The 26,130-nt window shown below is 45.9% G+C and overlaps 1 protein-coding gene and 1 long non-coding RNA gene across 2 annotated transcripts in view; one reads left to right on the top strand and one right to left on the bottom strand.

The window, feature by feature from the left end:
* LOC121829590 (uncharacterized) overlaps nucleotides 1–961 on the top strand; it is a 66,688-nt gene extending 65,727 nt beyond the window's left edge. Inside the window, exon 3 of the long non-coding RNA XR_013051582.1 lies at nucleotides 713–961. This is a non-coding gene — a long non-coding RNA (uncharacterized LOC121829590). The remainder of the gene's footprint in view (nucleotides 1–712) is intronic.
* Nucleotides 1–24,636, bottom strand: part of Bmp6 (bone morphogenetic protein 6) — a 151,395-nt gene extending 126,759 nt beyond the window's left edge. The window contains exon 1 of the mRNA XM_006972781.4: nucleotides 23,170–24,636. Coding sequence (XP_006972843.1) covers nucleotides 23,170–23,815 — 646 coding nt within the window. The 5' untranslated portion in view covers nucleotides 23,816–24,636. The remainder of the gene's footprint in view (nucleotides 1–23,169) is intronic.
* Between the last annotated feature and the right edge of the window lie 1,494 nt (nucleotides 24,637–26,130).

Raw genomic sequence — 26,130 nt, 5'->3', positions numbered from 1 at the left:
GCTGATTGTCTAAAAGAACATTCAAGAACATTGAGATTCTCAGGACTGTTTTAAATTCCTCCTCAACTGATTCCAGGATGAAGGCATCCTCAAAACACAACCACTCTCTTACAGTCATAGAGACACTGTGAGATGCAAGAAAGCCATAAGACTGTGGAATTGTGAGAATGCGGAATTCCAAAATTCCAGGTCATTGGAATGGTTCTCAGTACTGTTGGCTACTCAGACATCAGCAGTGAACCTTGATGGTTCCACTTGAGTTAGAGCAATTACAGCAAACATCTCCACCCCAGGCTGAAGCCCACTGTAGCTCTGACCTAACTCACAGGGCCTTCACAGTACCCATGGCTAGTGCAACCCAAAAATTCTCGTCTATTTTGCCATACACTGACAGATCCCTTGAACTTATAAGTGCCTTTCATTTCTGTTCACATTCCAAAAATTACAAAATATTAAGTGTCTTCCAGAAGAACTTTAAAAACAAACAGGAACCACTTGAGGTTTTCTAATTTTCTGTTGGCTGTTTCCCCACCCTCGGCATAAGTTGATTATGTGCTAGATAATGTAATGGACAAGGAGCATGAAGACGTTGTTCTATGTGGCCCCTTATTACAAACAAGTCTAATAATACTTTATAACTACTGAATGCTTAAAATGTACTATGCATTGTGATAACCTCCTTACATGTAGTTATCTTTCTCTTTCCTTTTAGGATGTGAAGGGGTTGAGGCAGAATCTCATGATGTAGCCTGGGCTAATCTTGAACTCCATATCCGTATGCCTCAGGCTTGTAAGTGCTGGGACAACAGACATGCACCACCATTCCGGACTCCATGCAGTATTTCCACCAATCTTGACAGCCACCTTGACAACTGTACACATTGTCCATTTTGTGGTTAATAAATGGAAGCCCAAGGAGGGCAACTTGCCTTAAGCCACACCACCTTAAGAGCTAAGATCATGCTTGCTGTTATTTAGTTTTTATTTCATAATCATAAACTTAATTTGGCCATCTAACCAGACTTCCAAGTAAGGAATCAAAAGGAGCACAGCAGGAATGAAAACAAGATGGTAAGCACCTGGGGCAGAGCAGCACTCTCCAAAGCAATGGGAGGGGGCCTGGTTATTTAAGCACAAAAGACAAAGAGGAATTGCAGAGGCCAGTGCGGGGGGCAAAAAAATTACAAAGTAAATGGTGTACGGATTAAAATGTCACAAAAAAAAATCATGTGTGTGCTAACTGAAAAGTTAATCTAAAGAATGAATAAGATATACAGAAAGAAAGAGATAACATGGAAGTCAAATCATTAGCACTCTCCAGTCAGCAATCGTGACCTTGCTGATGCTTAGCATAACTGGACGCCAACACTAGACAGTATCCACCATATCCACATTCTCCTCTACCTTTCCAATGATCACATGCTCATCCAACCCGAGTATTGGTGCAGATGAAAACATGGGACCTTTTGTGTTCATCTCTTCAGCATTTGCTGTGCAGAAAACATCAGGATGCATGTCCTACAGAATGACATTCTCAGCATCAATTTTTATACCATTGAGTGCCACTGTGGCACATGGAGTCACCACCAGAGAGCATACATCCTGGAACATTTCTGTGAAAGCAGGAACCCTGGCAACCAAATCTTATCCTATAGTCTTCAGGACACAGAAGTTTACGGTGTCTTTATGAAACTCTGGCAAACAGATCAAAGGAGAAGGTACCAAAGACCTTACAACCAATGCTGATGTTGAAAACATGGTGGCGTTGACCATGGCTGATAGTAGGCAGTCTCGGGTGGCCAGCCGCTTATTCAAAGCCCAGTGAACAGGCTAACTCAAGCACCTTCACTCCAACACCTGCAGCCTCTCCAGAAATGTCTACCAGCTTAAAACACTCTAATGAAGCAATGCCAAGAGAATGAACTGTACAGAAAATACCGCTATTCATTTTTCATTGATGCCTTAGCAACTTACAGCGACACAATTTTATTGACTCCCAGTTCTGTAAGAGAGAGGCCCAACTGGTCTACTGGGCTGAAGTCAGGATACCAGGCATCTCTGCACTCCATCCTCTCTAGGATGCTGGTGGGGAGGAGGATCCATTTCCTCGCTCATTTATCCTGTGGGGGAATTAAGTCCCTGTGGCTATAGCACAGTGACCCCCTTCTTTAATGGCTGTCAGCTCAAGGTTATTCCCAGCTTCTAGAGGTCATAGCTCCACAGCCCGAGCCCCCTTCCTCCATCTTCAGAAACTGAAGCATAGAGTCAGTCCCTTCTTGTCTCTTCCACCTGAATATCCTGTCTTCCTCCTCACAGGGGTCCTGTGAAGGATAGTTCAGGAAAACACCTGTTTTGAGATCAGCTGTTCCATAATCATAATTTGCTTTGCCAGGTAAGGTAACATAGTCACAGATAAAATACCAGGAGTAAAAATCAAGACGCCAAAATCCTGCTTACAAAAAACACTCACCTCCACTGTTGTTAGGTTGGGATAAGAACAGTCCTGCTAAGAGGCACAAATATTGAAGGCTTGTTTCCCAGTGCAGTAGTATTCAGAGCCAAGGCTTTGGGAAGTGATGGGATCAGCAGGGTTGAGTTCAGTAATGGATTATCCCTTTGTGGAATGACATGACTGCATCATTGGAAGGAGGTGGGAAGCAGGAAGTAAGGCCTACTTGGAGGAAAGCTTTATCTTGTCACCAGCCCCTTCCTGTGACTCTTCCTTCTGCTTCCTTATGGCCATGAAGTGAGCAGTCTCTGCCACTTGCTTCAGCTGCTGTGACATTATGCCCTACCTCAGAGCCAAAGCAGTGAGCACAGGCAACCACTAAATGAAACCTCTAAAACTGACCATGAGCCTAAATACCCCCATGTTGATTTTCTCAGGTCACAGCAATAAAATGTCTAGATTTTTCTACACCTACATATGCGGCTGTCCTTTTTTTTTTTTTTTTTTTTAATGCCAAAGTAATGAAGTTTGCATCCTGTAAACAAAACCTTCGTAGGAGTAAAATGGGTGTGATGAATTGGGGGTGGGGGTGGGGAATCTTGTCGGTTGTCAATTCCCATCACCTTGCTTCAGTTGGCACTGGTGGATGCCATCCTCAAAGACATTTCACCATACCTAGGCAGGTGTGGACTGGGCAAGAGAATGAGGGTAAGCCAGGGAGAAAATGAGGCTGATTTAGTTCAGCCAATTAGGCAGGTTGAGCAGCCTGTGAAAGAGTCCCAGATCACCAAAGCCTCCTTGTGGGCCAATTAGATTCACAATGAGAATAGTCTCCGCACCTTGACCACAGATGCCAATTCTAAGCAACCAGCTCCCAGATGGGTGTTTTTAATAGCAAGGAGAGATGAAGGGGAGAGTTCCAGGAAGATAGGTCTATTTAAATCAGAACTCACCAGATTTTAGTTCCTGGAACAAGAATTTTTTTTTTCCACAAGTGACAATCTCCGGGGTGTTAGTCACAAATTCATCGTCACCTAATTTCACCTACTTGGTTAAAACCTTCTAAATGTAGCTACAGGAAAGTAAAAATGCAAACTACTTTAAAATCTCAAAAAAGGCACACACACAATCAAGCATTGAAAACAGAGTTTAAACTGGGGATGGAATCTATCTAGATAACTACAAAAAATGTCTTACCTCGTGCCCCCATTTCCTGGCCTTCCACTTCCACACAGCCATTATTCCAGTCTTCCTGAGGGGGTCACAGTTTCTCACTGCCTACAAATTCAACTCCTGGATCCTCAGGCATGCCTCCACGTCACCCGGCTTGTCTCAGCTTGCCTTTGCAAGAGCTCTCCCACCTGTCGCATGCCGCCACCAGCAACAGTGCACCCTGGGGACCAGTCCCCTGAGACTGCTCGCCATTCCCAAGTCACCATTGCCATGGTCCCTGGAACATTCCTGAGGCAGCCTTCCCCTTTCGCCCTCATCAACCAGCAGAAACCCATCTTTGCTTTCCACACTCAGCCTGCATGTCTGAAGTGCCCCCCTCAATAACCACACCCTCTGGATGCTCCTGGAACATTCCAGTCTTACCTCGATAAACATCAACATGTGTCTCTGAGGTCAGAGTTGGTTTAGTTTAACTGCCTCTCTCTCTCTCTCTCTCTCTCTCTCTCTCTCAAACCAGTGATTTACCCCCAGCATTCTGCACCCTCAACTTAACCCCTCTCTACTATAGCTAAGGCCAACCCAATACAGTCAGTACAGCCAGAGTAAAACTACCACATACAATACAGAAGACACTCTATGAACTTGGGAAATATTCTTCATGCTGGAACTGTAGTTCCATTTGGCTAGAGAAACACTGTCACTACATCTTCTGGAGTTTTATGATGGCAGTGTCCATATACTGTTTTCCTCATAATGTTCCTTGACACCCTTCCATAAGTATGACTTAGGACAGCTGATTTTTACATCTTAATATATCTTAAGTTAAAAAATCATAAGCTGATGCTGTACTGAATCCATGTCACCTCCCAACTCTTTCATCTGAGCATCACAGCACACTATGGAGGTGTAAATTGTCACCCCTTGTGATCATGGAGTGGTGAGGAGGAGAGGCCCGCCATTGCCACTGGCATCGCCAAATGCACACTGCCAGCTTGGGTGATAATCCAAAATCAAAATCCCAAGTATGACTTCTAAAGAGTATGAACTGCTTTTGCAGCAGCATGAGGCAGAAGACTTTGAAGTCAATCCAGCCGGAATCCTATGAGAGCTTTTGAGCATTAGACACACAATAACTATAAAAGAAATTAATACCATTCATTCTGGTAATGGCCAGTAAGATCCTATTAGACTGACCATTCCATGGATTTAAAATGACAAACTCATAAAAATTGATTTAAAAAAAGCCCACATCCAGCTACCTGAAGGCTCTAGAACAGTGGTTCTCAACTTTCCTAATGCTGTGACCCTTTAATACAGTTTCTCATGTTGTGGTGACCCCCCCCCACCATAAAATTTCATTGCTACTTCATAACTGTAATTTTGCAAATGTTATGAATTATAATGTAAATATCTGACCCCCTGGGGGGTGTCACAACTTACAGGTTGAGAACCACTGCTCTAGAGGCTGCCCAAAAGCTTGCATATTCCAGGACTTGGTACTTTGAAGTGGGATGGCTTTCCCAATTCTTTGACTTCTAGGTAAAGCTAAGCACAGCTAACCCTAGCTGGATCACCAGCAAGAGACCCACAGGCCTGCCTGAAAGAATCACGGGATAGATACAGAGCACCCCAGCTATTAAAGGGGCCTCAGAAGGGAGAAATGGGGAGGTAAAATCCTCAGTTCTGAGTGACCCCTAAACCATCCACACCCAAAACAGCAAGTGGCCTCAAGGAACTTTCTAGGCAATACACACACACACACACACACACACAAAACCAAATATATATATACATACAGACATATATACACAAATATATATATATTTGGTTTTTTTTGAAACAGGGTTTTTCTGTATAGCTTCACTCCTTGGCTGGAACTCACTCTGTAACCCAGACTGGCCTCAAACTCACAGAGATCCACCTGCCTCTGCCTCCCGAGTGCTGGGATTAAAGGCGTGCACCACCACCGCCCAGCATGGCACTATATATCTTAATAGGAGTATGTTTTGCACAGGTGTATGTATATATCAAAATTCATCAAATGGCAAACAAAAAACACGCATTCCGGGGGCTGGAGAGATGGCTCAGAGGTTAAGAGCACCGACTGCTCTTCCAAAGGTCCTGAGTTCAATTCCCAGCAACCACATGGTGGCTCACAACCATCTGTAATGAGATCTGGCACCCTCTTCTGTATACATAATAAATAAATAAATCTTAAAAAAAAAAAAAAACAAAAACAAAAACACGCATTCCATGTAAGCACTGAACTGTAATGACACACAAGGAGAAGTTGAGGTATAGCTATACTAGTACCTGCAAATTTATTTTAAAATTCATTTTTTTTAAAAAAGAGATGGGTTGCCATGAATAAAAACATGACTGAACATATTTAGAGCAGGTGTAGTCACAGGTAATGGTAGACTCTACGTGCCAGGCTATAAAGCATCTCTATTTTTTTTGTAGGCTTGAAACTTTTCACAATAAAAATAAATGCTGGGAAAAATTAAAAGGTGCATCCTGGCTTGGAATTTGGTCCCTCCACAAAAACTGTGGAAGCCCCACATTTGCTGAAGTCAATACGAAGGAAGCCAGGAATTTATTACCGAGTTGTAAACGAGAAGCACTTAGGTAAGAGTTTGGTAAAACACATTTGCCCTCCAGTAGGAAAAAGCACGTCCTAGAGGTGACCTTAGAGAATCATGGAAAGAACATCCTCATCCCCGTGAAATGTTCTGGTGACATACTTTATTTTTATAGTGTCAACAGGGCTATCCCGGTAGTCTCTGTGGTTAGTGGCATTAGGTGGCACCTCAGGATAAGCTTTGAGTCTGAGTTCAGCTTTCTGTGAGCCAGATCCGAAACTCCTAAAGTGCCATGAAAATACTGGATGAGAGGAGAGGACACTTGCATGCCTGTTGATGAACATGCATTTAAATTAGCGGGTGGAGCATGGCTTGTTCATTTCTCCCGGCCTGGGTTAAAAGGGCAAAGGGATAACCGATCCTTTTGTCCTAAAACGGACCACCCCACCTCCTCCAACACTGAAGGGTGCCATGGTTAGATTGCATCCTACAGACACAAGATAAATGGTTCTAATAAGAGCCTGCCAGCTAGAAAAAGAAGCCACATGTATGTCAAAGGCCAAGATAAATAAACCTTGAAAACAGTGAATGATACACTACCACCCATCAGCATTTTCAGAATGCAGACAAAAATTTAAAACGAAAAACAAAACACAAAACTACTGATTTGGAGTGGGAAGGTGTAGGGAGAACATACCATCTAGAAACCTCCCTCTGTGTGTCACACATTCTAAAAACATGAGATGCCCGAGATAGGCCTGAAGTATAGCTCAGTGGCAGAGCACATATTTGGCTTACCCAAAGTCCTGGATTCCATGCCTGGCACCAAAATCCATCAAAATAGACAAGATTATCACCTGATAGGACTTACAAGCATGAGAATAAAATTGCTTTCATATTTCCTTTCCATTTTATTTCCATTCCATTTCCATTAAATCAAACGTGGAGGGCATGTGGATTTACTGCTATGTCAACTCCATCTCCTTCCCTCCCCATTCTCTCCATCTTACAGCTAGTATCTGTCCTAGAGATGAGAGCATTTGCATCCTACAGGCTCTCGTGGAGAGAGTAAAAGGTTAACCGGGACAGGAAGGAAAGGAAAAGTGGTCTTCCTCCCAAGACCTTCCTATCTCATTAGAGACATTTCAGTACTGAAAAGATGTTTAATTTTAAACACCTTATAACAGCCTATAAAAAGAGAACCATCACATCTTGCATGTGCTTACTCTCATGACATTTTTTTCCAACCTATTTGGCCACACTGGCACTCACCGAATCAGTGTCTCTGGACTGGCCTCTCTGAGCTCTGATTCTGCCTGATTCATTTCTCCAATGGTCTGGAAATACACTGAGGCCATAATGCACGTCTGTTTCAGGCACCGAACCAAGAGACCACCCTCCCCTCTGAACAGGGGCATCTCAACCCTGCTCCAGGCTTTGATCTGTTTTCAGTTTTTAAATGTTCCCTGCTGCCTGGTGGGGAGCGAGGTGACTCCGCTTCAATAGACATTATGTCACCCCTCAACTCCTATGTAAACAGAATGTCTAACACCTTCACCACACAAGCCAAGCAAGGCTACAGCTGAAGCTGACAAGATAAGTATTTGGTATCAGCACCTGCAGGAACCCCATGCCTGCCTGCATGTGAGCTTTCTGCAGGAGCCCTGCCTGCCTGCATGTGAGCTTTCTGCAGGAGCCCTGCCTGCCTGCATGTGAGCTTTCTGCAGGAGCCCTGCCTGCCTGCATGTGAACTTTCTGCAGGAGCCCTGCCTGCCTGCATGTGAGCTTTCTGCAGGAGCCCTGCCTGCCTGCATGTGAGCTTTCTGCCCGGCATAGGCAGGGAATTTAAATTCACTCTTGGTGGCAACATTGAGACTTAAAGTCTCAATGATATCAGTTAGAAGAAAAATAGTATTTCTTCTTCCCAGGGACTGGTTTTTTTTTCCAACCATGTAGAAAGTTCTGGAACATACACCCTGAAAAAAAGAGAACTTCTCTTTGTTATAGCAGTTGCTGTGTACAGAACCTGACAAGTACTCTCAACCTATAGTACTTCCCAACTCAGGATTTTACCATTCAAAAGTTTGGTCTTCTTGGTGAAAAAAAGAAAAGACTGCAGCATAAGCCACTGCATTGTTAGAGAACCTGACCTACACATTAGTATTCTTAGATATCATCTCAGTTCCCACCGTGCTAGGTATGTGGGACGACAGACATGCCAAAGATGAATAAAATATAGAGGGAAGGACTGGGGATCTAGTTCAGCAATAGAGCACTCGCCTCATATGCCCAAGGCCCTGAGATTGATCCCCAGCAACCACAAAACAAACAAAACTTAGAGGACTGTCATCAGACAAGTCAGTCTTCAAAGAATTGGACCAGTTCATACATCTGATGGGTGGCAGAGACAAGAACTCGGGGCTGCCAGCTCCTCATCCACAAACAGGAATCTGAATCTGAATGCCATTCAGGGTTCTGTGCACTAAGAAAGTCCTCTCTCTTTTGGCCCCAAATGTTCTCCTAAAGAATCTTGGCATACAGATATGTGAACCTCAGCAATGTCTCCAGGCTAAGGTGGCATCTGAGCTGGGTTTAAAGAACCAGGTAGAACTGAGAGTGTGAAAGCAGACACTTGTGCAATGTAAATGGGCAATGTCATGGAGCAGAGGGAGGGAACAGGCGAGTGTTTGCAAAGACAGACCAGAGAATGGAGGAGAAACAGACGGGCTTGGGGGAGCCAGCATTTTGGCTTCCTTCAGTAGACCATAAGGATCCAATGAAGGTGCTGGAGGGGGAACAGATCACATCTGTGCTACAGAGAAGCTGGACTGGCAGGGATGCAGGGGTGGATTAGCAACAGGGAGGCCAGGGCAGAAGTCAAGCCAAGGATCTTAAAGGCTTCATCTGGGGAACCTGGGAAACAATGGAAAGAGGATGGGCAGGTGGGAGTGAGAGATTTCCAAATCAGAAACAGTGAATCTGGCCGTTGGATGGATGTGGAAGTGAGAGCAGATTAAACTTAAACCTGAAAACTATGGTTCTCAACCCTTACTTGGCTCCCATCGCCAAGAGTTTGCTATGATGCAGAATTGCACACTCCCCGCCCCCGCTCCCCCCCCCCCCCCAAGTCAAGAGCAGATGTAAGAAGCTGCATGTTACAGTATCTGTGATGATTCCCAACTCTCCATTACTGGCCTGCCATGAGATCTGAACAGAAATGGAGAGCACGCAGACAGTTCGATGGCAATCTAACGAATGACCTTATAGGAATGGAATCTAATAATTCAGAACCAAGGCTTGATGTTGTGCACATTTGGTTTTTGTCACTTTTCTAGTAATTCATTTCTCATGAATTTTGCAAAACTACGGGTCCACAGTTACTACTGTCTGTTAAACAGAAATGACGCCGTTCTTGTACCAAGGCAGTGTGAGAATACTGAACTATATGACTCCCGCCAGAAGTGTCTTAGGCCTTTCAGAGAAGAGATGGGTCAGTTGAGGAGGAGGGTAAGGAATGTCTTCAGTGGATGCTCATCTGCATGCTAAGACAAAGGAAGGACACCTCTCATCAGAGCACACTGGCTGCCATGGCCTCCGCAGTGCGTCACCCAAGAATTCTATGTGACCATCACAGGACCCACTGGCCACTTCCCTTCACTCCTGCACCCACATTTGACCTTCTGTGCCCTCCCTTCCTTCCCTGGGCCCAGTGTGTAGTTCTCCTGCCATGTGTCAATCTTCTAAATCTGTTACGTTTCAGAAATGTACAAAAATACAGCAAGCTAGGTAACAGAGCAAAGGAGCACCAACATGATCAGGTCTAGTGGAGAAGGGGACAAGGACTTGGGGAAGCCATTAGTTGCCACTGATAAAGCAATTTTAGCAAAGCAACTAAGATAGAAACCAGGTTGCAGGGGATATGCAGCCCCCCTGAATGGCAGGCAAGTAGAAGGCTTCAAGTCATTTCCAGAACCAATACATGAACCAGGCATGGAGCCTAAGGCAGAAGGATGATGAGATCGAGGCCAGCACTAACTACAGAGCAAGACTCTATCGCCACCACCAAAAAAGCATAGGGATGCAGAGATGCCTCAGCAAAGTGCTTGCTCCTCAAACATGAGGGCCTAAGTTCAGATCTCCAGCACCCATATAAAAGCCAAGTGTCCTCGACAAGTGTCTTTACAAGTACGGCACCAAGAATGTGGAGAAGAGACAAGTGGATGTCCGGAGCTCACTGGCCAGCCAGCCTAACTGGAACAGCATGTTCCAGGCTCAGTGAATGACCCTTAACAAATAAGGTTGAGGCTATCCCACAACCATTAAAAAAAATCACTATGTCTAAAGCCATAAATTAATTTAATTCCAGAAATACTTAACTTTTGCACTCCTGTGAGCTTTTAGATTTGAATGTCTAAGAACTCCAGAACAAGGCTCTGCACTCAATTTACCATAATCTGAGGAAGGACTAGAGAAAAGTTTACCTCCAAAGAACAAACTCCCTGGCCAGATTCACCTGTGTTGGGCAAGTATAACTATAGTTGTAGACTTTGCTGGGAGGCTTAGCAGATTACTACTGCTAACTGATTCAATACTATTTTTAATAAATTTAACAAATGGTACATTTTCTAGATTATAACCTTTGTATTGGTTTTGACTGATTTTCTAAGAGTTCATATTGCCATAACTTTGTATATGTTCTGTGTAAAAACAGACCTGTTATAATTGGGGATGTAGCTTGGGAGTAGAAGCCTTGATTGACATGTGCTGGGCCCTGGGTTTGGTCCCTACTACCTCAAAATTTAAATTAAATAAAGTAAAAATCGACCTCTAAAAAAGAAGTATGGTGGAGAACAATAGAGAAGACTCAACATCAACTTCTGGTCTCTGCACTATACATTCACACCTAACACACACACACACACACACACACACACAGACTGAATGCTGTTTAGACACTTTCGTTAGCATGGCCTTAAATACCATTTTCTCCCAAGACTTCCAAATTCTCTCCTTACTCTGTGCATCTGCACAGCTAATGAAGTCGAAGTTTCTGCCTTACCGAGATAACAGGATAACAAGTAGCATCAGCTATTCCATAAAGCAAGAGATCATAACAAAATACAATATTTACATTGTGTCACTAAAACCAAAAGCAGTAGTATCTGCCTCTGCCTCCAGAACCCTGGGAGAAGGGGGAGCATGGGGAGAAAGTTGGGAGTTGATTGGAGCCTGCTTTCTTAAAGTTTTTGGACTTATGCCCTCCCTAAATTGCCCGAATTTAAAACAGAAAGCCATAGAGGCATCTTTGTGCTGCTTTCCAGCAGGATCCAATCTTTTAAACTTGACTCTTTAGAAAGAAGATGCTGAGAGGGTCACTAACAACCCCCAAAGTACCCCAGATGGCAGCTCTCAAATTTTAAAAAGAAATGTGCCTACGTGTATCATGATTTTTCAAACATAAATAGGAAAAGTGAAATACCAGATTAAGGCCAACCACAGTTACAAAGAGTCAACTTGACTCCCTGTAGACCAGAGCCCATGCAGACCCGACCCCGTGGTTCTCTGGTCCAAGAAAACCATTCACAAACACCTTCAATGCATTCCATGCATGTGGACAGCAAACATCCTCTAGATAAGAGCAAGAGAAATGGCATGGATGAAGGATGGGCCTTTGAGCATCACTTCCTATGTGTTAGGATTGGTCATTCCATGCCCTTTGGTGGAAAACTATTTGGAGTAGCTCAAAAGATATTATTCGTTATGACTGTGGTGAAAATTTCACTGATGCCTTCTATGTCAAAGCTGATTATATCTCAGGGGAACATATTAGGGAACAACCCTAGAACTAGGTGGGTTCCAGGCTAGTCTAGGGTTTCTGAACTGTATTCTAGGACATTAAGAGCCATCAGGGAGCTGGGGAGATGGTTCAGTGGGAAAAGCTTGCTGTGCAAGCACAGGACCTGAGTTCAAATCCCCAGATACCATATAAGACAGATATGGAAGCATATGTATGTCTGCACTTCCATCAGTCCTATGGAGTGGGACTGATGGGGTAGAAATAGAGTCCTCTTTGAAATAGGACTCTTATATTTTAGTAAGACTAGAATCCATCTAGCCTGGCATAGCCTGAACAAGAGACCTGGGGTTATCTGCTGACCTCTACACATGTGCCATGGCATATGCAGGCCCACACTCATGTATATGAACACATACACTGCATACATATAATCACACATCAAACAGACAGACAGACAGACAGACGGACACACACACACACACACACACACACACACACACACACACATACACATCCTTCTGTTGTTTATTTGTGGGATTTTGTTACAACAATGGAAACTGACCAGCACTGGGACCAACCAGGGAAAACAAATGTTTCCATCCAGGGGATGTCATAAAGAGATGGTCCATAGGAGTGGGAAACTTCAGAAGCCTAACAGGTAGTGGAATGGCACTGGACAGACCAGCGACAATGGTGAGCCACTTCCTACCTCCAGGAGGAACTTTCATGGGAAGGGGTTATGTAACAAAAGCAGGCTCCAAGGCTACCATGACAGTAGCTGATCTGCTCTTGGCCCAGTCACAGCTTCAGTACCCTGACAAGCACATACATCTCAGCAAGAGGATTACTAAGTACCTCCATGATCTTTCTTTCACAGACCATTTTGGAAAAGGAGTATCCCATGAAATATTTTTTGGGAAATGCTGATCTAGTCCAGTATTGAAAATTTATAGACAAAGAAAGAACCCTAGACATTTGGTTAAGCAGCTTGAACAAGATAGGAAAAAAGGAGACTATAAAGACTAGAGTCTAAATTCAAGCTTCCAGGTCTTAACCAAAGGGCCTTCAAATCTGTAGGGAAAAGACTGTAAGTACTTTAGCACCATCAAGAAACCAACTACTTAACCATAACAGTCAGCAGTGACTCGCAAAGCTCTCTGGGAAAGTGTATTACCTGCCCTATTGGGTCAATGGCAAATGCACCAAAACTATAGGGAAAGAGCATACATTAAAAAGAGAGAATAAACGCAGTGAAGTTGCTGGTGCTATTAATTGGGAGGAAAAAAAGAGGGGAGAGTTGGGCATGGTGGGACACATCTGTAATGCCAAGACTCTAGAGGCTGAGGCAGGAGGGTTGAGAGTTCAAGGTCATCCTCAGCTACACAGCACGTTCAAGGCCAGCCTAGGTCACATGAAAAATTGTCTCAAAAATCTTTTTTTAAGAAGAGAGAGGCACAAAAGAGAAAAAAAACTAAAATCCACTAGATATCACCTACATCCCAGCCACCACGTTATCACGTTTATTACAATGGCACTCATGCATCTGTGTAACAACAGGATCAAATAACTTTCATTAAGCAGGCAATGTAACTAAGGGGCCAAATGTGAAGGAGGAGCCCTCAAGGCTGGTGTCAGAGGTTCCTGTCCAACACAAACTGCATAAAAATGGACGGGCCTGCTCCATGGCTCTCTGAAAGAAACAGTTCTGGGTTGTTGATTTTTTTTTTCTAGCTGGAGGTACCCACCACCTTCTTACAATTCCCCCCACAATCTTTTTCTCTATCGCTCATATCGTTTCTCCTTTGTTCAATTAAATATCTACCCTATCTCCCAGAACACACCCTAAGTCACATGTTAGGGAAGGACAGGTGAATTTCTTGAACCTAACTCTACAGCCATGGCCCCAAGCTCTTCCCTATTTGGAGAGGTCTCTCTATGCAGGTGGTAGGTATATGGGGAAAAGGGAGTGGGAATTTGGCTATAATTCAATGGGAAAATACCTCTGCCTATGATGAATATTCACAAAAGAATACTCAAACTCTTGACACATCTCAGACAAACTACTGTGAGGTCAATGCCACTCATAGTGCCCATGGCCCTTGTTCCTGGAACCCCATTTTCAAGTTTATTTACCAGTAATCTGCATAGCCCTTCTTAATAGAAAACAGTTAAAGGCAAAAGAGCCTACTCTATATGTTATTTACAAAGCCTTTTGGATTTATGAGCCTCAATTAATTTAGATTTACTGCAGCCTAAGTAGTTTCTCCTAAGATAGGCTATGATCTAGCCTCTAGGTCCAGAAAAAAAAAATTTGTGGGGGGGGAGGGTGTAAGAGAGAGAAGTTTCTCAATCCCAAATTCACACTATTTTAATATAAATTTTCAGAAAGGAAGGAAAAATATTTACCTCCTCCCCTAAGCACCCCCAATTTCAATAATTTACAAGCATAAAATTCCAATAATTCTTGCTCATTCTTCAGGACTCTTTATTTTACTTCTTCAAATCCTGCCGAGCATGGATCAAACAGAGCACAAACCAGGGAGAAATTTAATCACTCGTGTCTCTCTCTGCCTGAGGGATTGTCTAGGTACTATGGTGACAGACACCTCAGTGAAAGTATGCAGAGGGGAAAAAATAGCTCCTAGACTTTAGAAAAGGAAAGAAAGATTTCTGATAGATTCATTGCCAACACGTAAGAACACTGTAAGGCCCACGTTGTCATATACATTCAAAAGTTTATACAACTCTAGGGTGGAACTGTGGAGACCAAGCAATACTCAGCAAAGGTATTTCATTATTCTTTCTCCAAACCCTGCATATTTTGAATTTGTATATATCCACAGAGTTTTCTTGCCCATTAAATGGACAGCTTTTCCACACCAGGGCAATGAGCTATTCTGTGCGACACTATGACCTTTGTACAAATCCACAGAATGTACACCACACGAGTGAACCCAGTAAGCTGTGGGTGCTGGGTAACAAGGCTGTGTCCTCTATGACAAATGGACCACTCCTGGTGAGGAATGCTCCTGGGAAGATGTGCGCATGTGGTGGGGCAGGGTCTACAGAGGAAATCTCTGGAACTTTCTGCTCAATTTTGTTATGAAACTAAAACTTCATATATATATGTATATATATATATATATTCTTATTATTTCGTTTTAGCATACTGTCTCTGTCATTAACATACACTGACATGGGAAAATACAAATAAAATCTGGAAGAAAAATTAAGCCAAGTAAAAATTTGTCATTTTGCAGTTGGAAAAAGTCAGCCTTTAGACAATTTAAATGCAATTCAGACTTTTTTTTTTTTTTTTTTTTTTTTTTTTTAGGGAGGGAAAATAACTGGTCTTGGAGAGTAAGCAAAGCCAATTTGTAAAAATATCCCCTGGCCTCATCTGCACAGACAGTTTGCCCCAATGATACAGCTAAGCTCCTCCTCTTCCAAGACACAAGTCGGAATATTTTTCCCAGCCCATGTTCATGAACAGGAAACCAACAAGACTGTAAACACAGGAACAACAATCAACAGGCGCAGATGTTTCGGGCTGGAAGTCGCATTCTGGACAAGGTGAAAGGGTAAGTGGTGAGCGAGTGATCATTGGGACCGCGGCAGATAGCAAAGGTCAACTCGGAGTGGAACCTCAAGGGACACTGTCCCAGCTTGCTGTGAGTCTACACTCCCCCGCCCAGACCAAGCTCCCGATGATGAGAAAACAATCTGAACATAAAATCGGCACTGGGGAGCACAGACAGTTCAGGTCTCTGGCAGTCCCAAGCTATCTAGCAGGATCGGTTATCAAGGGCGTATGCCCATGAACTTGAAAGCCAGGAAGGCCCGCCCTCCCAGAACCAGGAGCCCCTCTCTCAGCAGAAATGTTTGAAGGAGATTCTTCGGCCCAGTCATCTGGGATTGTGTTTGAGAGAATAAGACTGTGGGGAGCAGGCCGGGCGGTGGTGGCGCACGCCTTTAATCCCAGCACTCGGGAGGCAGAGCCAGGCGGATCTCTGTGAGTTCGAGGCCAGCCTGGGCTACCAAGTGAGCTCCAGGAAAGGCGCAAAGCTACACAGAGAAACCCTGTCTCGAAAAACCAAAAAAAAAAAAAAAAAAAAAAAAAAGACTGTGGGGAGCCATCAAGGAATTACCTGATGTAATTTAGATACCATCTCCATTATGGGCCTGGTCAGGGGGATAATGGAGCTGGGAAGGGCAGGAAGAGGGATCTCCTGGTGCGTACCAGTGGAACAATGCAGCAAAAGACAGCATGGTTTTCAACTCAGTTTCTGGAAGAAAACAATTCTTTGTGGGGCCAACAGTCCTGCAGCATACCAAGCAAGACATATTTATAGACATACTTGGCATTTTATTTGCAGAAAACAGGCTTCTAGGAGGAAATGTTACTGGCCACAGAAATGTCCAGAAAAATCCAGAAGCTGTGTACCTTCCCCCACCTCTTAACTGGAAGAGTGCTTCAGGATGCCTTTGCCATTCCTCCATCATTTAATCCGTCTGCCCCACGGCCCTACTGCTCCAGTGCACTAAGGATGGCTTCTTGAGTCTAGGGATTTCCCCTTAACATTGACAGCTAGCACCAGAACAGGGGGATTGGTGCTGAATGGATCTAACAAATGCATTACCAACAGAGGAGGTCAGGTGGCATGGGAGAACTCTCCAAGCTCTAAAGTCTTCAGTTAACAGTTACCAATAATCCCAAACTAGGTTCATCAATAAACCCAGAACCAGTTATCTGTTGCAAGGCATGTTTCCTCAGAAAAACCAGTGTGAATGTTTTCCAAGCCATCTTATGGATCCTAACTTTATTCACAGGGTGCTGGAAGACTATAGATTTATATTAAAAAATATATAGAGATATAGAGAGAACATCTTCAAAACACTTGTAACTAATTTAAAAAGTGATCAGCTATGCATTACTATATAGGTGTAGTGGCAAATGCTTGTAATCCCAGCAATTAGGAAGCAGAGGCAGGAGGATTGTGAGTTTGAGGCTAGAATGGGCTGCATAGTGAGACCTTTTCGCAAACAAATAGCAATCAATCAATCAATAGCCCACAACCCATTGTTAATTTCTCATGTTAATAATAAAAGACTGGCAGGTGGAACTTAGGCTCTGAGAATTTCTGACATGCCCAGGCACTTGAGAGTTTGATGGCACTGGTTATTAAGTAACTAAATTTTACTAAAGTGGTAGATTTCCTCCTCCTCGATACAATTGTAACTCTTTTCTCATACTCCAGGTGAGACGGCATTTGCTTTCTGGCTCACAGATTTCACGTGGACAAGAGATGGACCACAGATGAGTATGGACTAGAGACTGAGGGTTTCGGGGACGGAATGATGTGTCTGAATGAGATGAACTCAGCCGTCTCGGTGGCAAGAGAGAAACAGGGACAGCAGAACACACTGGTTCTTTGATAGTGACACAAAAGAAAGACACCAGCCCCGGCCATTCCCCTTGTCAGCTCCTGGGTGACAGCTTGTGGCCAGGGAAGCTGGGCTGGATTGCCGGCACGTGGTTGGGCTGTAGTGCAGCCTCTGGAGGGTGGGACGGTTAATGTGTTACAGCTGTTTACATGCCTGGGCCCTTGTAAATTGACTACTAGTATCTTACTCCTGCAATGATCCCCACTGCTTTAAACTAGATACTCATGACAACTTCTAATCAGAAACAAAATCACCTCATTAAAATATTGCCTACTTTCTTTCCAATGCTGGAAGCCAACAACGGTGAAATGGATGAAACTCAGAAAGAGAGAAAGCAGAGAAAAGCAGCCCAAAATGGATATTAAAAAACAAAACCACAATAACTTTATATCAAGCTATAAAGTACACATTCCCTAGAATAGTGCAATGGGAAGCAGAGTGCGGGGCTGGTTTGAGACAAAGCTGGCTGATAGGGGACTCGCCCTCCACTTTCCTAAGGCCACTTCTCCAGTAAGCCTAGGGTGAGACAATCATCCTTAGAGCTACCTCCGCTATCCTCAATGGCACGTCTTCACAACCTCCAGCCATATCCATGCAAAATACTGCTTTGGGGCTGGGTGTAGCTCAGTGACAGAGTGGGGTCTTAGCATGCGTTGGGCCCTGGGTTCGATTCCCAGCCCTGGAAAATGAAATCCAGCATATACAGCAGCTGGACTCTGAAGACATCCAGCCAGAGCCACTGCAACCATGACTTGTAAAGAAAATGATGAACATCCCCTTTATTTCACTTAGCACTGAGATTCCCACAGCCCGGGAAAGCCTTTTCCCAGCTAATCAGAGGCTGGTTCTCCAGCAGAGGAACTAAGCATGATTCAGCACATTTAAAAAAGGATTTATACCCATTCTTAGAAGGACAACAGAGGAAGTGTCATCGGAGGGCTAAACAATGGTATCTACTTGCCCTTTGATCTCAGCTGAAGAACACTGTGTCCAACTTCTTTGTCGAAATGCCACTGAATTTCACATTTAAAACCCTTCGGGAAAACATCTACAGCTCCCCTAGACCACACTCTTTCAAATTCTCCCAGCTACTTTTGCTGAGGATAGCTTATAGGCAACAAATTTATTTTCTGTTACAAAAAAAAAAAAGAAGGAAAGAAATCTTGCTAAGTACAGGCAGCCCAGATGAAAAACTGTAGTACTGATCCTGTTTATGAGAGAAAGACAGTAGAGTGTCTCTGGTTACAAACACAAGTAGGGAGTATTCCATTTTTCTTCTAATTTATGTTTCCCAAGAGTAATTCTGTTGAGAATATTGCCAGTATTTTCAGTACAATAAGTTTCTTGTTCCTTGTACTAACACTTACTGATTCCCTTATTCGAGCATGATGTGAGCCTTTCATTTCATTTAATCCTAGCATCTGGAGTGCAACACCTTATTAATTCAAGATAAACCTGAAGTACACAGATTTAAACTCTCACACTTGTCGAGATATTACAAATTAATGCACATGTGGGGAGTTGGTTTTTAAAGGCCTATTAATAAAGCATTTATTATTTATGAATGCCTCAATGAATGTTCTAAATATCTCCAAGCATTTTACTAAACACCAATCAAGCTGGCCAGTGGTGGTGCACACCTTTAATCCCAGCACTGGGAGGCAGAGGCAGGTGGATCTCTGATTTCGAGGCCAGCCTGGTCTACAGAGTGAGTTCCAGGACAGCCAGGGCTACCCAGAGTAACCCTGTCTGGGAAAACAACAAATAAACAAGCATAAATAAAGAATATCTTTTCTAAAGAATCAAGGCTTACAGATCAATGGGAATTTAAAATACAGATGCTGTTTATATTTTCATTAATTCAATCTTGTGGAAACACTGTCAGAGTGCTCCCTATTATGTTAGGCTCCCCCGGTGGATCCATGTGATGTCAGCCTTTGGAAGCTGACATCCTGAAGTGTGCACACACAATGAATAAGCAATTTTAAAAACAGAGAGGGACAGGCAGAGGGAGAAATTCCATGTGATCAGCAGGAGGAAGGAAAGGACCGGGGTGCTGGGGTGATAAAGAAGAGGGGAAGGCATGTAGTAAGAAGGTGTTTGCAGAAGGGGGGAATCTTAACCTAAGACCTAAAGGATATTTCAGGATATCTCTCCAAGGTCACCAAATTGGCAAGCTTGCTTAGTAGACTGCCAAGACATTTTGAGCAGCAGAAAACAAATAGCAAATGACATCTGTGGCCCTAATTTGATGTAAATTCACTAGCTCACCCAGGCACTCCGCTGACACATGGCATCAACAGCAGACAGCCGTCCACATCCCAGCCTGTTTCCAAGATAGGATTTTGAACAGTGAACATCAACAACAATGAGCTGGTCGAATGACCGGCGTTCAGGCTATGAGAGATCCATCCTGTTGATTCATACTTCCTGATGTCGGGCTGGCTGACAAAGCTAGGGTGTTTCAAATGTATTTCATGAGCAAATTATTCCTCTCGTCCCAGCAAAGAGGCGTGCTCACAAAGATGGGTAACTTTCCCCTATGTTTTTAATGAGTAACCTTCTTAGCCCAGTGGATAACGTACAAACACAGTGATGTAAGATTTATCTTTCTGTAGATTCTTTAATAGATGAGTCATGTATTACATCATTCAACATGACACTGACACCAACTAGGAAGCCTGCAGGACTCCACCACCCTTAGAGAATCCACACTGCTGAGCTTCAGGGGCCTTTTCCTCAGATTAAAGCCCCTTCTTAGTTCACAGCCATGGTCATCAGATGCTATCACATTCTAGCCTCTGGTGAAAGCTGTCTTTCCCACTGCTGCATGGATTAAGATGAATACAATTGCTTTTTACTGGCAGGTGGTAATGCTTGTTGCTTGAATTCTACCTATCGAGAAGCGGTTTTCTCCTTTCCCCCTGTGGAGTCTAGAACTGGACTTACAGTAAGGGTAACAGCAGGGAGCCCCATGATGAGATATAAGAGGCTCGGACAAAGAGTGGGATCTTTGTGTTCTGTGTCAGCCTATCTAGGAATTCCCTTGTCCTACTAATGTGCTCACTTGGAACTTTCAGCCTTTAAAAATCATTTATGAAAAAGAAAGTCAGATATGATCATGTGTGCCAGCAATGCCAGTACTCTGGAGGCTCAGGCTGGAGGGTTTCCAGCTCCAATCCAGCCTGGGCTACATAGCGTAAGCTCTCAAAAATGAAGGATGGGATGGAAGAAAGGAAAAGAAAAGAAAAAGGGGGGAGAAATGACAGAGGGAGGGACGGAGAGAGTTAAAAACATACCATGGGAGATATGATGCTAAACTAAATAGCCATAACAAAATTAGTTGCCAACCACCTTCAAACAGTGTGACTCAGAAGCTGTATGCATTTTAAACCACAAAAGGTCAGAAAAGCAAGGAAAGGGGAAATTGGAAGTCAACACACACACACACACACACACACACACACACACACACACACACACAACCATACTTAACAAATTTGTCTCAAACCAGACCAGTAACATTTCAATTACTGCCAAAAACAAAGGTTTCTGAACCCCATCAAAAACAATGGTTTCTGAACCCCATCAAAAACAATGGTTTCTGAACCCTTGAATCATTGGGGCAGCACTTAAAAAAATAGTTTCTGAATTCTGCCCAACCCTGCATATGCCAACTGAACCGCAGATTCACCTGGCACTCTTAAAGCCCACAAGTTACTCCAATGTGCCACAGCGTTCGGAAGCCTTGTTTCTTATGTCTCCAGAGATGATATATGATTTCCTTCAGACATCTTCACCACAGTAGCACACTCAAAAAAAAAAAAAAAAATCTAAGGAACTTTAAAAAATAAAAGATGCCTGAGCTCACCCACAAGATTCTGCCAATCTCTGGGTCTGGGTAGGACCAGCACCCTAGTATTTTATAGGCCCCCAAGTGACACTAAGGTCAGCAGCCAAGGCTGAGGCCTATATGGTACAAACCTCTTGCTTCCACAGAACTGCAACGAGATGCTCTGAGGGGAGGCAACAGTACCAGCTTTCCTTCACTTTACCTTAGGACTCACCCCAAATGGCAATAAAACATGTTGTCTAAAGCAGTCAGGAAACGTAGAGGAAGGAGGTACTGAAGGAGAGAACAGGAATGGAAATTATGAAATCAAAGAACCAGACATGTTAGAATAAGGACAGCACTGGTTCTCTGCAGCCCTGACCACCCCTCCATCACCAAGTTTTATGGACTGGCATGAGAGACAATTTCCTTAGGGTGCTTCCTGGAGGTGGCTCAACCTTCAACTTGATTCCAGTACACTGTGAGAATTACTGTCCAGTCAGACCCCCTTGCAGTCCAAGTAGCCAGGTCGGCAGGCCCTGAGTCTCCACTCCCTCTGAGATTCTGTTTCATGAAACTCCCAGAAGGATTTCAGCCCTACTGGGATGCCGGTAGTTCTGCCTCCAGACTTTCTACTCCATTTGATTGTTACTCTCGGTTCGTTTTTCTTCTACACTCACCCGCTCCCCCTCGGCTTAACTGAGACTCCTAGATACACTTGCAAAGAACTCAGTCAGATACTTAACACTGGATCATTCCTGTAACTACTGCCTCGAAAATGATGGATGTCTCTGACAGGGCCTTGCAGTCCTTCTGACAAGCTCATGCTAACCCATTCTGGGGCCTGGGTACAGGCCTGGGTCTCCCCGGGGTCAGAAAGCCCTCAAAGACCCAGGAACGGCTGCACCCACTCTAGGCGTGTCGACTTCCCCAGGTCTACCCACTGGGGACAGGCCTCCTACATTCCTGGTCTATATATACTAAGTTTATGAAAAAAGTCTAGCGAGGATCGGAAGTACCGCACTGGCTCGGCAGTCCTCCTCACCCCCTATTCTGTTTACAGATGAGAGAAAACTTCAGGGGGGAGTGGGGGACGTGACTCTGTCCGAGTTTGCCACAGAACATTTGTGGCAGAGCCCAATTTAGCCGCCCTCGACTTTCCATTCTGTTGCCTGGCAACGGAGTTCGGTGGAGCTCAGCGGCCAACCCTGGCCCCTACCCTGCACCCCAGCAGCTTGGGCAGCATTGATTAAAGGGTCAGCCTTTTGGGACAATGGCCAAGGGCATGAGAGCGCAGGCATTGGGTGGATTACCCCAATTGAGCTGGAATCTCGCCCCACACTGACGCAAGCCCCGCCTGGCTGGGATTGGGACCCCTGTCACGGTCTTGTGGGACCTTCCTCAGCCACCAAAGCCCTCCTTCTTGAACACCTGTGAGTTTCTTATAAAGCACTCACATCAGGTTCTCTAAGTTCTCAACCGCTGTCGGATTCCCTGACAGTCAAGGTGGGTAAACTAGCACCCCAAGCGTCCGGGGGCAGAGGAGGACAGTTCAGAGGGGGCAAGAGTGCAGAGGGCCTTATCTTACTAATGATGGCCACTCTGGGGCCAGAACTGAGTTGAAGTGGCCCGAGCTAGGAGTAGGAATACAGGGAAAGTGTCCCGAGCTCCCCCCAAGAAGACACCCTCGGCGGGCACCTCGGCGCGCCCCAGCCCCTCCCACCGCAGCGGAGCGCACTCCTTCCCCTCCGCTGCGCAGGTGGCAGGAGCGCCAGCTGTCCCGCATCCCCGCCGCGCGCGCGCGCACTCCTCCACCGCTTCCCACCACTTGAACCCGGGAGACTGGAAAGGAGGGATCTGCTCTCGGCGTGACACTACCCCAAATCCTTACCCAGATTCACAAAGCTCATGACCATGTCCGCGTCGTTGAGGAAAGCGCTGTCCTGCGCGCTGGTCAATGGGGACGCACCGCCGCCGCCGCCGCCGCCGCCGAGCCCCGGACCCAGGAGGTTCTTGCGGTTCAGGGAGTGTGCAGCGCCCGGAGACGGCTGTCTGAGCTGGGACGAGCTGGCCCCTCCGTGGGGCCCGGGCTCCGGTCTGTCTCCCTCCGACACCCCATCCTCTTCGTCGTCGGCGGACAGGGCGTTGTAGAGATCCAGCATGAAGAGCGGAGCGGACTTGAGCCGCCCTGGAGGGGGCTCCTCGCGGGCGGTCTGCTGCTGCGGGAGCACGGGGGACGGAGGCTGCTGGAGGCCGTGCAGGGGGCGCGGCCTGTGCGGGAGCCCCAACACCGACAGGATCTCCTTTTGCATCTCCCGCTTCTCGTGGGTCTTGAGCCGCCGATAGAGGAAGCCCGAAGAAGAGGACTGCGGCGGCGGCTGCTCGGCACGCACCGGGCTCCCGCCGGCTCCCAGCAGCTGCCCCCCGGCGGCGGCCGCGGCTACCGGCAGAGGCGGCCGCAGTGGCGGGGGTCCACAGCTGCACAACAGCCCCCACCACCAGCACAGCCACTGCGCCCTTCGTCCCAGCCCGGGCATCGCCGCCCGGCCCGGCTGCCCCGGCGGGCCACGCGAGGCGTCGAGCGGCGGAGCGAGGCCGGAGCGCGGCGGCTGTGGCCCTTGGCGTGGGCAGTCCCCGCCACCTCTCGGCTGGCTCTCTTCCCGTTCCTGGCACTCAGTCCTTATCTCTCATGGTCATCCGCGGCGCCCCCAGAAGCCCAGGCGGAGGAGAGACGAAGGGGCGACGGCCAGGATCTCCACTCTCCCACGGGTCTCTGGAGGCGCACGGGCTGAGCCAGGTGTGTCCTAGGCAGGACTGCGCTGCAGCCGGCACCCCTGGACGGGTCACGGCGCGGTCACTCGCAATCCGCACACGTGAGCTGCCCTGTGCCCTCGCAGGAGGCTGGCCGAGGGGGACCCGTGGCAACAACTCAGGAGCTGGGGGCGATGCCGGGCACCATCCCTGTGCACGTCCCTCCTGGCTTGTAAGACGATCGTGAAGTTTACCCCGTCGCGGGTCCCTGGCTGTGGCGACCTCGGGTCCTGAAAAGCCAGACTTCTCCGGGTAGCTTTAACTTCCCTCTGTCCCGAAACTCAGAGCCCCTCCACCCTCGGGCACCGTCGTTCCCCCTCGGAATCTCCACACGCCTCCCCAAGTGGAGGCGGCCAGGATCTCGCTTTCCGCTCCGCGGTCTCTCGGATACCCGGAGGATCCCACTCTCCGAGGCGATGGGAGAGACGAGGACCCGGGCGCAGAGCAGAGGCTGCGGCGTCGGCTCGGGAATTCGCAGTCTCCCGCCTCTGAGCGCTCCGCTCCCGGCAGCCGCCAACGTGGGCTTTCTGCTGCGCGTCTCGCTCAGGTACCGCACTCAAGCCCAGGAATGCCCCGCCCTTCTCCGTAACGGACAGGCTACCACCCAATGGAGAGACGATTCTTGTGGATATTTACATAGACCCACCCCTTCTTTCACCCTCCCTTCTCCCGAGGCCTCGCCTCCACCGCGCGTAGGTTTCTAGCACAGAGAATTCTTGGAGGCACTGGGAGTAGCTTGGGCGGGTAAGAAAGGTAAAGAGGTCATTGCTAAGAAGAAAGATCTGAGCACGACCCCGATCTAAAGCTTTCTCTGCTACTACCTCGTCAAAGGTCAATTATGTTAAATATAAGTAAACACAGTTATTTAATCCATGCAGTTACTGAAGGAGAAAATAATATGACAGTTTTCTCCTTCCCTGCTTGGTTTCTCTTATTGATGGAATGTAGGCGTTTAGCGGACACGTGGCTCTCAAAGGCAGCTGCTGTAAGTTAAGACACACCCTGCGAGGAAGCTGCTCACACACACGCTGCTAAGAGGGCCGAGGACAAGCCAGATTAGAGTCCTGAAGGTTTCCAGTCGGGTATTCCAATTTATCTCTTCATTTGGGCTGCGTTTGGCTTCTTAAACTAAAACCCAAATGAAAGAGGCTTTAATCTGCTAGTATTACTAGGAAAGCCTCCCCTGTGTTCTTTCTAATCTCGCAATGCAGTTTGTCAGTTGGCATTGCATTTTAATGTACTGAAATACAGTATAAGTTACACAGTGCCAGGCAAAACATAAAAAGGGTGGTAAAGATAGTCTCGATGAGGGCAGGGGCCTGGAAAGGATGGAAAATGGCCAGGATAATAAACAGGGCCCTAACACAGGTTGCTTCGATCCTTGAACAAACTGGGACCTCTTCCAACACCACCCTCTACCAATGAAGACGCAAATTCATTTTCTTCAACACAATTCAAATGCCCGCTCATTTGTGGATGGTATAAGCAAATCCACTTTAAACATTAGATTCTTCCACCTGGGGAGAATGTAAGGATTAGGAAACAAAAACTTCACCAACTTTCAGTTTTCATTTACATGGTCTAAAACATTTTAGGTCATCGATACTTGGTCTAGGATGCCAGGACCCTGAGAAATCAGAGGCCTGCACCATTTCTTCTGTCTAGGACATCCTACAAGTATAAAATCACTGCTGTGTTGCCCAAAAGGCCTGGAGCACCGCTTAGAAGATCCAAAGTCTAACAAGTAATGCAGGATTCTAGCCGAGGGCCTCCTCCTCTCGTAGACTCAGCAACGCCTCCTTTGTAAGAGGCCTGGCAAGGCACATATGGAGCAAAAGAAGCTCAAGTTATAAGGGCAGAGAAGACAGCATTGAAATCTGTGGAAAGAAATAGAGAAACAAATGAACAAATAAACCTTGAGGGCACTCCACAGGGCAGTGCCATTTAAAACACAAAAGTGAGGTTGTGACTCATCTGGGGTGTAGGATTCTATGGAGATAAGCCTTGTAGAGAACACATATGTGGAGCTACACTACTGAGC

The sequence above is a fragment of the Peromyscus maniculatus genome, chromosome 5 (genome assembly GCF_049852395.1).
Source record: "Peromyscus maniculatus bairdii isolate BWxNUB_F1_BW_parent chromosome 5, HU_Pman_BW_mat_3.1, whole genome shotgun sequence".
Lineage (NCBI taxonomy): Eukaryota > Metazoa > Chordata > Mammalia > Rodentia > Cricetidae > Peromyscus > Peromyscus maniculatus.
The sequence above is the reverse complement of the archived record's forward strand: the minus strand, read 5'-3'. Positions and strand labels throughout refer to the sequence as shown.